Consider the following 12,096-nt stretch of genomic DNA (forward strand, 5'->3'; position numbering starts at 1 on the left):
AGTTGATAAAAACTCTATACATATAATCACAATTGTATAATTTCTATTTTGTAAAATAATTTCATTTATTTATAAGGGAGCTTACTGAAGCTGTGTTCTAAAGGATGAGCTAGGAAAGGGGAGTATTGGTATGCTGTAAAGTGTGTACTGGGTATCACTTACAGATGTGATGATGTGTGAGGAGTGAGCAGAGTACCCCAGCTGAAGTTAGTAAGGGGCACTTATCTTTTTTTCGGTAACAATTGAAGGAACAAATCTCTTTAGAGTAGGAAGAACCTGACGAGGCCTGAGGAGCAGGTCTTCTGGCCTTCTGGTTTCTTGGAGATGGATGACTGCAGCCCTGATTTGACAGAAGCTGCCTGTGAAGGGAACAAACTAGAAAAGGGAAAAGATAGAGGGCAATGATGGCCACAGAAAAAAACTAGGCAATACAACTCAGTTTGGACAGGTTACTTGCTCTGATACGACAGAAAGGAAAGTTTTACAGCCTATGAATAAACAGGTGTAGTGAGTTAACTTTGACTGGCTGGCAGACATCCACCCAGCTGCTCCTGCACTTCCCTTCCTCATCAGGACAGGGAGGAAATGAGAAGAAAAGCTTGTGGATCAAGATAAGGACAGGGAGATTGGTCATGGTCACCAAAACAGACTCAGCTTGAGGAAGATTAATTTAATTGGCTGATAATAAAAAGCTAAACCACTTTCCTCCAAACCTGCCAGAAAACATGCTCCTGCGCAGGCTCCTCTCCACGGGCTGCAGCTCCTGTCAGGAGCTTGGTCCAGCGTGGGCTCTCCATGGACTGCAGCTTCCTTCAGGCAGATCCTTCTGCTGCAGCGTGGTGTTCACACACGTAGAATGTGGATATCTGCTCCACTCTGGTCCTGCATGGGCTGGAGGGGGCCAGCCCACTTCACAGTGGTCTTGTCCAGGTGCCTCTCTGGTGGAGATTGCCTGAAACACCACCTCCCCCTCCTTTTCTGACCTTTGTGTCTGCAAGACTGTTTTTCACGCTTTCTCCTCGCTCCTCTCTGTGATGCTTTGCTGCCCAATGTTTTGTACTCTTTCTTAAATACACTTTCCCAGAGGCACCACCACTGTGGCTGTGGGGCTCAACCATGTCCTGCAGTGGGTTGGCTGGAGGCGGCTGTGTCCAGCAGGGGCAGCCCTGGCCACTCCTCACAGAGGCCACCCCTTCCCCACCCCCCCCAAACAAAACATTGCCATGTAAAGTTCTTTTAACAGGGCTGGACGAGAGGGATACCTGAATTATTTCAGTTTGTTTTCTTAAAGGAAGCAATCTGCAAAGCCTGGAATAGTGTGTTACTGCTCGGGCAAAAGTACAATAGGCCTATGAGGCCAGGCTAATTGTGAATTTGGAGAAGCTCACACACAGAGCTCGTACACAACAGGAAGGCTTATGTCTCCTGTTCACACCCTGAGTGAGCCAGAGAGGCCCCAGTCAAAGGATGAGATTTTCTGTGTTCTCAGAGGAGACTAAAAGTGAAAGCGTTGCTTGAAAGAAATAAAGGCATCTGAGAGAATAATAAAAGAAGAGTACTCGCTGTTTGTAGACAGTCCTGAGGAATCAAACAGAAAAGTCAAAGAAAGAAAAGCTGTCCTCCCCGTTACTGCCCCTCAGTCTTTCGCTGTTATGACTGCCGGTGGTATCTGGACATCTCAGCATTTTCTCTGCTTTCTAAATGGGATATTTTTGCTGAGAACTCCAATGAGGAACTGAAAGTAATTTTGAAATGTTGTTAGAAATGATTTTGTGATCTTGGGGGCGAGTTTCATTTTGGTATTTTGTTCTTTGTGTGTGGGAGAGGAGAGGGGAAAGAGAAAAATGAAACAGAAACTGGCCTCATGATGAGTGAGGTATTGCAAAGTAGGTTTCTTTTCTGATAATGGCAAACGTTTGATTCTAGTGGCACAAAATTGCAGTCATCCGTATTTATCTGCAGATGAACAACATTCAGTCTGTTAGCTTGAGTTATTTGTCACCATTTAAACTTGGTATTTATTCTCTGTATCTGCCAACCAAATACTGTAAATTTTTAAGGGACCAAGCCTGTGCTGCTCTCACTGACGGCAGGAGTGATAGTGATATTTGTTTGTTTTACTTAAACAGGTTATTTGTAACATTTTGGAAGGATTACTGTAAGAGTAAGACTTGCTGTGAAGCTTAAAAATTATGCATTTTTAAATTCCAGACCCAAATTAGTAAAGTTTAAAAAGACTCATTGAAAATAAGAAGGTACAAAATGAAGTACAGATAAATGAGCAATTGTGACATTTTTATAGATCAACAAATTTTTGTTTAGGAAAAGCTAAAATGACCCATCTTTATGAATATCATTTTGGTAATTTTCAGGTTTCTTAGTTATTCAAAAGCAATTTTGTTTTTGCAGGATCTGATCACTTCTAGGGGAGAAAAGGATAAAGGATATCTAACTAGGTTGGGAACTGGGCACCTGAGGTGCCCAAGAAAGTATTTGTCCTGGGCTCTACTGAAGAAGAGAGGGCGTGTTTCTTGGACTGGGAGTCCCTGAAATGTTGCTTTAATTTGGGAACTCTCTGGTTAGGGGTTATAGTTAAGATTCAATCTCCCATAATAAAAAGAAAGACAAAACTGAAATGGTATTGTTGGTTAGGTGAGCTTGTCTCCAGGGAATCACGGTAGCTGGGGATTCTCTGTAGAGCCAGCTGTTCCCTAATGCCAGGCTGTGAAGTCAGTCCCTGGCAGGATCTAAGATAGGCAGGAGTTGGTCATAGCTATGTTGCAACTTCAGTTTGCCATCTAATGTTCTTGTTCTTTTATACTATGAATTAGAGCATTTAGTGGTGGTGTGGTAGCTCACCTACTTTGGCATAAAGTTATGTGTGGCATTTTTAACATAATGGTGTGTCTGTTCACTGAAACAATTTTCTTGCCTAAGAACAGTGCAGACTAGCCCTTCTCTGGTAACAGAGTGTACTCTGTTTTTTTGCAAGTCTGAAGATGGGCTTTTAATTACAGCGCATCAAAATAAATTGGAAAGTGATAGGAGTGATTTCTTTCTTACAAACTGTCTGGGTTTTATATTACTGTACAAACTAATTACTGTGGGCGGTTTTGTAAAATTTTACAAGAACAATACATTCCATAGAGGAAAATGAAAAGGTTTTACATTAAGTTTGCAATTTAGTATGGCTGTGATGGTGTATTGAGTCGAAGCTGTGAACATTTCTCTGAGCACTGAAGTTATCCTTAGTTACTTTGATGATTTTGATATTTTTTGAATTTTAATTAGGTAAAAAATTGATCTATTAATTGATAGATGTTTAATTTGTTCTCCTAATAAGCAAAGAGAAGTAGCAGGGAGGGATACAAGTGAATACAAATTAAGAAGACTAGACAAGAGAAGTTACTGGAATAGAAAAAAAAGCCAGAAAGTTGGAACTGTGATTTGAGATTTTTTTTATAAACAAAACAAAGAAGACTTCTGTTTGACAACAACAAATGTAATTAATATAGCAAAAGACTACTTCTAGAACATAGATACAGGATTTATGGTAGTCTGTAGAAATATCCCCATCTTCCTGTGGGATGTGTAATTCAATTATTTTATGTAATGCTCACTAATAAATCATCCTATAGACACCCAGCTGGAGAGCTTATAGGAAAATAAGTTGTTTTCTCATAATTCCCCATGGATATCTGAATTTACATTCTGTCAAAGCGACTCTAGTACCTGCAGGAAATCTAAGTGCCCTTGGATATCCTTAAAGAATTAAACCTTCTAAAGTTACAGCAGTGTGAGAATAAATTTAAAATACTGGATTTAGCTAGACTATTTGGGTGGCAGGAGCAAAATAAAACTTGGGATATAGGCAAAAACTAGGTCTCTGTGCTCAAGGGCAAAATCACATTTTTGCACTGGCAATTGCACTAACTAAATTCTCCTATAATTCTGGAGAAACATTAATTTGCTGCTACTTTCCACGGTTTGAGTTTGATGACTTTTGCATTAGCTTTATCAGAGTGAATTGTTATTATGTGAACACAAATATTTCCACATGTTTCTATTTGCAATATTATGCATTAACTGATAATAAGAAAGCATTTATCAGCAAATATTTGATAAAAGGCTTGTGTGTGTTGGTTCATATAAGTAATTTTTAATTCTGTCCAGAATTGTCTTACTAAAATGCGCCTTTTTTCACTGTAGTAGGCCCTGCTATAAAAACTTAGGAGTAATTGTATAAACTATGGCTCAAAAACATGCTTTAAAATTTTAATAAAGGAATCATGAGTGGGAAGCACATACTTACGGCTGTAAGACTGCTTATATAAAAACGTATTTGCATTTCTCCAAGATTAATTAGTAGGAACAAGCATAGTTTCAGGAGTGTGAGTTATAATCGAAGGATCTCTGTTTAAACAAAAATTGTCCCAAATTAGAGACCTATGATACAATAAAAGTCCAACCCTCTCTAATCTCCATATTCAGTCTCTTGCACTTGCTGTTGATATGAATGAATAAGTAATGTGTTTTAAAGCTGTGTAGTCAATGTATTATTATTTCTCTCCTCAGGAATGCGAGTCTGCTCCCTGCATTAATGGAGGTTCTTGTCAAGATTCAGTCAACGCATTTGTTTGTACTTGCCTGAGTGGGTACGCTGGCAGGTTTTGTGAAGTTGATGTTGATGTTTGCAGTGAGCCCACACTGAACTCGGTTCTCTGTTCCAATGGAGGCGTATGTGTTGATGGACCTGGAAGAACATTTCATTGCAGGTTAGTGTGAATACTGTCATATAACTGCTTTAGTTAATAAACATTGGTTTGCTAAGATTTCAGGGTGGTGGTGTTACTACATGCAGTACGTGAACTCATGTGAATTTGATTCTCAATCTAGTGCTCAAAAATATTGTTGTCTTAAACTATTCACTGTTTAATATCAGACCCTTTTTCTGGAAATTTGTCTTCTACTGCTTTTCAGAATTATATGTGGAAACTTCTAATATAAACCAACCCTAAAAAATTTAAAATCTTTATGTTTACGGGTATGTATGTACTCTTGTGTTTTGTACTCAAAGTTTGCAATCAAATTTAGAGGACAGCTAGTTTGTATAGTATAAGTGCACAGACATATATCCAAAGAAATCTCCTATGATCCATCATCATCGTTCTCTGGCTGTTTAAGGTTTCCGACTAAATGCATGTAATTTTATACCATATATACTCATAATATAGCGAAACTCCTTTAAAATTAAGCTACTCTATAAATTGTATACATTATTCTCTACTACATCTAAAAAATATATCAACTCACAATTATTATCTAAGGCCCTATTCAACTGCTACCTTTGTAGAAATAGTAAATACTAAGAAAATACTTAATAATGAAGCATAAATATCTTTCCCTAGACAAACATGTGTTCAATATCTGGATTTTGATTGATGGACGAAATTGAAGCTAAGAATAATAGTTTTATTGAAAAAAAACACCTGCTGAGGCAAGAATGATCGTTCTTAGTTGTGTGTAACAATTTGATAGCTTTATAAGGTACTATAAGAAATGGAACTAATTTCACTTCTTATGAAATGTGGAAGATTAAGAAACAAATGTATTACTTCCAGTCTGTGGCTCAGTTTCCACCTGTTGATCGTTTGTATCTTTCTGTTAATTGTTGCAGATTTACACTAGTATTCAACGGGATTAACAAGGCAAATGTCAAATGGACAGCCAGAAATTACTGTTATTGTAACTTAAGCAAATATTTACACTGATTGCTGGCATTGTTTTCCATAATCTGGGAGGATCATCATCAGTGATTAGTTTCTGTCCTACAACTAAATGGTGACGTTACAATTACACTAGAGACACACAAAAAAATTAACATAAAATCTCCATGTCAAATGAGATAAAATAATTATATTCACGATCATAGAATCATAGAATATTATGAATTTGGAAGGGACCTTTAAAGATCATCTAGTCCAACCCTGTGCCATGGGGCAGGGATGTCTTTCACTTGATTAGGTTGCTCAAAGCTTAGTCCAACCTGACCTTGAATGTTTCCAGGGACAGGGCATCCACAGGTTCTCTGGGCAACCTGTTCCAGTGTTTCACTACCCTCGTAAAAAAGTCTTCCTTATATACATTTTAAATCTACCCTCTTTCAGTTTAAAAACATTGCCCGTTGTCCTGTCACGACAGGGCCTGGTAAAAAGTCTTTCTCCATCTTTCGTATAAGCCCCCTTTAAGTACTGAAAGGCTGCAATAGGGTCTCCCCAAAACAACCCCAGCTCTTTCAGCCTGTCCTCATTGGAGAGGTGTTCCATCCCGCTGATCATTTTTGTGTCCCTCCTCTGGACCCACCTCAACAGGTCCACGTCTTTCCTGTGCTGAGGGCTCCAAAGCTGGACGCAGTACTCCAGGTGGGGTCTCACCAGAGCAGAGTAGAGGGGCAGAATCACCTCCCTCGACCTGCTGGCCACACTGCTTCTGACACAGCCCAGGATGCGGCTGGCTTTCTGGGCTGCAAACACACATTGCCGGATCACGTCCAGCTTTTCATCCACCAGTACCAGCAAGTCCTTCTCTTCGGGGCTGCTCTTAATCCCTTCATCCCTCCGTCTGTTTTGATACCGGGGGTTGCCCTGACCTTGTTGAATTTAATGACATTTGTGTGGGGCCCACTCATCAAGCCTGTCAGGGTGCCTATGGATGGCATCCATTCCCTAGAGAATCATAGAATCATAGAATCTTCATGGTTGGAAGGGACCTTCGAGATCATCGAGTCCAAACATACACACACCAAAAAAAAAAAAACAAACCCAAAAAAAACCCCACAAACAAACAACCTACAATCTCTGCCACTAGAGCATGCCCTGAAGTGCCAAAACTAGATGTTTCGTAAATACCTCTAGGGATGGTGACTCAACCACCTCCCTGGGCAGGCTGTTCCAGTGCCTGACCACTCTTTCAATAAAGCAATTCTTCCTAATATCTAACCTAAACCTCCCCTGCCGCAGCTTCAGACCATTTCCTCTGGTCCTGTCATTATTCACTTGGGAGAAGAGGCCAACACCCACCTCTCTCCAACCTCCTTTCAGGTAGCTGTAGAGGGCAATGAGGTCTTCCCTCAGCCTCCTCTTCTCCAAGCTAAACAACTGGCCTACTCATCTTGGTGTGATCTGCAAACTTGTTGAGGATGCACTCAATCCTAGTATGTCATTAATGAAGATATTAAAAAGTATTTGTCCCATGATAATTGAAATATATTATGGTTTAGTTTAACCCTCTCAATACATGCTAAAATAATTCACATGAGCATACTCCTGCAATGGGCTGCTACCTGCACAAAGGCTATTTTCTGTGGCTCAGATGTCTGGTAGTTTGTTTAGCCCCTATTGTTTGATGACCAGTCTGAACACTCAATCCTGTGAGTTCTCGTATTTCTTCTTCCCCGGCTCATGTTCACTGTAGCCTCCTATTTTCAAGCTTTGGGTGCTGCAGCATCCTTTCTTCTTTCTTCTGAATTAAATGTAGTTACTTATATGTCTTCTCTCTTCTGCCTGGGAACTTATTCCAAACATTGTGAGGGTAACTACCTTGCACTTGCTTCTGAGCTCTTGGCCATCAGGAGGAGCTGTTCAGAGTCCAGAATTGTGATAAAAATAAGTTTTTTTAGTGTTGCCAAGATCACGAAGGTTTTCATGAGTGATGTAAGGCTACAGTAAGGTAGATTTATGTGAGGCATGGTTGTTATGCTGCAAAAGTGACTTACTTGATATAAATTTCTTCTGAGGGAGTTCAGAGAAAGGACTTTTTTCAGCTGATTGCCTCTTCTATGTTGATATGCTTCAGAAGACAGACGTAACTCTCTTATCCTTCAGTAGCTGCTACCATTCCAAGTAGTGCGTACAAGGTGGAAATAAGAAACATAAAAAGATCATTAAGTCGGGTTTTCTCCTGTATTGCAAACATTACGATGTGAACACTACTCCATTTCTACCATGCCTTCCACTTGCTTTAAGCAGTCTGAACAAAACTCATGTACAGACTGGAGAATAAAAGTGATATGGGAGATGGAAACGCAAAATAATTGAAAATAAGGAAGGGAGAAATAGCTCCTACACTAGCAAAATGCCACAGATATTCAAATGAATAATAAGTCTTAATGCTTGTTACACGCTTACTGTGGAATGGGCAGAAGGAAAGACAAAATCCAGTATCGTTTAGAGTCTCCTTGTTTTGGGGATGTGGCTTGGGGTAGTTGTATTATGTCTGGTAAAACTGGAAGTAGCAAATAACGAAGAGTGTCCAGTAATGGGTAAGTGTCAGGCTGCTTTAACTGTGGGCAGCACTGCTGGATTCAGCTATGACGTATGTGATATTTTACCCAGTAGTACAGTGAATGGTTCAACTTTTCTTGAATTATGTGGGAATTAATTACACGAACAACCCTACAGGCTTCTTTCTGAAATGAATATGAAAAATACCCTTTGGGATAGCCCTTGAATTGTGTGTTATCTGAAGTATCTTTCTGTCTTCAAACCCTTGGTTTAAAATTAAAACAACTCATTGGAAATGAGAGGGGTGCTGGGAGTTGTAATTCAGTTCTATCCTGGGCAGGCTGCCACTGAATCAGGACTTCAGGAAACAGATTACCATCTGAAAGGATGCCCACCTACCTTGCTTTGTATTTTAGTCTTCTTAATTAAAGGAACTGGCTGCCACAACAACAAACACTATATAAATTAGCAAATTAATAATAAAGCTATCATTGGGCTCAGGGGGGCTTTCAGAAGACAATTCAACCCAACCTACATATGGTTGTTATAATGAGTATGTAATAGTAATTCTGAAGCCTTTTCATAGTATTTTCCAAGTATTTTAAGGAAGAGAAACTGTTCCATATAAAATATTCAGATCTTTTTCATTGTATTTGATCCACAGTGGCTTCTTCCTCACTTTTCTATCTTTGGTCCCAGACCATTCAGTATGTTTGGCTTGGGAGTTAAAGTAAAATAATAATAATTAAAAAAAATCCTCCCTCCCCACTCATGCTTGCATTGAGATTTTTTTGAAATGTGTGTTTCAGGTACTTCCTGCTGAGTAGGTTCAGAAGTCATACTATCTTGACAAGGATTATCTGTGCAGTGCTTCCAGCCTGATGAGGTGAAAATAATGTCAACAATCTTATGACAGGCCTTGCCTTAGATTAAGTTGTTGAATATAGCTTCATTGTACTTTTTCAGCACATTAGAGCAACATTTGGTTGTAATATTTTTGTTAGGGAAAACAAGTAATTTTTGATGCCATTCTGTCTTTTGTCGTCCACTCTGAGTAATTTTTTTTCAGAATTTAAATGTATTTAGTGGTATAAGATAAGTTTGTTGGTCTTAGAAATGTGTAGGGTTACAAGTATGTTTGACCCTATCCTTTGATTCATAAAGTGAGACTGGTGCTTTTTAAATCTACTTTTTGGAATATTTAACTACATTATTAGGTTCAGAACTGGAGCTTTTTTGGCAGCACCTTTGAGAGATTAGTTTACACTCAGAAGACAAGTCTATGGGCTTGATTTTTGTATTCTAGGGGCAGGTAGGAGTGACTATTCAATCAACAGAACACCTGATCAACAGAATGTCAAGGGTTTTTTCCAGCTCATGAGGTTTTAGTAAGAGAGAATTCTAAAATAGGAATATGTTGTTCTACATTTCCTCCAAATAATGTGCAATTATTTTAAAATGTTTATTATGATATCTACCACTCATTCTTATTTGTGACTATTAACTGATTGTAATGAAGGCAATGATAAGTAGTGAAAGGGTGGATACTGCTGTTTATAATCTCACATGTCTATGAGAAAAGGTTGAAGGACCTTTGACTCATATTTAACCAACCATTCACTAGCATTTGTAAAATAACATAGCCTAATAATTACTTGAATACTAAGTTAAAGGGGCAAATAATGTTGTCAAAAGCAGTCATGATAATACATTTTATACATCAGCTAGTATCCTTGCAACATCTTGTCGAAATCTTTAAAAAATACCACTTTCTGACATCTTCAAGTGTTAAAAATTATGCTGGCAAGAATATGAAATCTGTATAATTTAGCCTGACTTCTGACTTTCATAAGGATAAGGGACTGGTATTATGACGGAGCGTGTCATATTAGATAGAATTCAAGTATCAATGAAAAGATATCCACAAAACCTGTAAGCAACTTAATTTTTTTTTTTTTCTTCCTTGGAATTCTTCATCTGCCATTTGGCACTCAGAAAAGCCTTTCATTTTCTTCCTGTAACTATTCTTCCCTTTTCTTTCTCTCAGTGAAATCAAATTGCTCATGAAAATATTTGATTTACATTCTTTTATATATTTTCTTTATTTAATGCTTTTCTTGCCACAGTTGGAGCATGTGTATAACATAATTAAAAACCAAAACTGTCCTACAATCTTATTCTTGTGCTGCTTAGGAAAAGCTGGTAAAAATAAACTAAGATCAGTACATTCATATTCTTGTATTCTACTGATAAGGAAACAAAGTTTAGATTTTAAAATGTCTTGTTTCCAGTTCCAGTTTCCTATTTTAATTTGCTTTATCTGTGTAAGCAAGGTGTCCCACTGGAGTACCAGGCCTCATAACTAGCTAGGGCATCTGCAGGGGTCCAGGAAAGGGATTAAAACAATTCAAGAATGGACATGCTCTATGAGCAGAAAACCGGAGTCTGAAAAACTTATTACTGTGTAGCTCCGGCATGCAGACTGCATATAAGATAAGGAACGATGAAGAAGAATGATTTCTCTTAGAGCATGTATAAGGTAGACAATATATTGTTAGTATAAAGGAGATAGTTGTGGTGGGAGCCTAGGGATGCAACCTAGGCAACTGTATCCAAAAAAGCTGCTTTTTAATTCTGTCATGGTATGCAAAAGGATTTAATCTGTATGATTTTGAAGAATCGAAGTTGTTTAGGGTTTGATAAATGACAGTCATATATTTAAATGGAAAGCTGCTGCAGATTTTGCTTTAAGAGCAAAATATAGTTTGCTCTTGAAGAAACACTACTTAAGATGGGTGCAGTCACATTTTGAATTAATTGGGCTTTGCGTGTCTCTGTAAGAAATTGTTCTTAGCAAATTGTAATAATCCAGTCTGAAGCTGGCAAATGCATTGATTGCTGTGATGATGGAGTCCACCTTGAAAACTAAGACAGAAATTTTGTGAGATTCAATAATAGAAAACACTGTGAATGCTTCCGACTATTGCCAAGAATGTATATTGCATAAGCATTTTCCCTATGACTTCCTAGTCAACTAGATCACAAAACAAAATGTGATGTATGTAAGAAACTGTCTTTTAAACAGAAATATCATTTATCAGTACCGTACATTCAGTCCTTCATCCCGAAGGAAATAGAACTATTCTTCGTAGCTATTCATGTCAGCTGTATCTCCAGGCAATAACCAAAAGGTTTTCCTGTACTTCAGGCGGCTTAACATGTGGAGCATTTGCACAGCTGTGTGCCCCCATCAACCCAAAGAGTGACTTAATGGTACAGTATTCGTTTTGAGACTAACTCAGGTGTTACGTACTGTGTAACAGAAGAGGCACGCTTCTGTTGGAAGACTGTTAACTGAAAAGCTATGTTTCATTTAGCGGTTGATAGACAGCTTGCAAGATCTGACCAAAGTTGTAGAGTACACATTACACAGCGCTATGTATCTAAGTTTCTCAGAGCACTGAGATAAGTGTAAGAAGAAAGTCATTTTATGATATGGAAGGACTGACTCCAGTTCACTGGAACATCAGAATCTCTTAAAACAGGCAAGTTGTAAAACAGTAAGTTCTTACTTTCTTATGTGCTGTTTGTATGTACACAGTACTGTCTTTCTTTCTCAGTCTCTTCTGTGTGAAAATAGATGCTCCTCCATTTATATGTAGATTAAAAGATTTTCTGCATGACTTGCTGATTTCATAATCAAATGCTTAGTTCTTTACATTTAGTGAAGCATTAGGTTTTGCATTCTGTGTATGTATTAAGTGACATGAAAATACAAGAATGGATGTACTGGTTCAAGCCAAGAACCACCTTA

General features: G+C 38.4%; 1 protein-coding gene across 1 annotated transcript in view; it reads left to right on the forward strand.

The window, feature by feature from the left end:
• Window positions 1–12,096, forward strand: part of EYS (eyes shut homolog) — an 884,174-nt gene that overhangs the window by 404,585 nt on the left and 467,493 nt on the right. Inside the window, exon 29 of the mRNA XM_063330257.1 lies at window positions 4,576–4,775. Within this exon, the coding sequence (XP_063186327.1) occupies window positions 4,576–4,775 (200 nt within the window). The remainder of the gene's footprint in view (window positions 1–4,575; window positions 4,776–12,096) is intronic.

The sequence above is a fragment of the Chroicocephalus ridibundus genome, chromosome 3 (assembly GCF_963924245.1).
Source record: "Chroicocephalus ridibundus chromosome 3, bChrRid1.1, whole genome shotgun sequence".
NCBI lineage: Eukaryota > Metazoa > Chordata > Aves > Charadriiformes > Laridae > Chroicocephalus > Chroicocephalus ridibundus.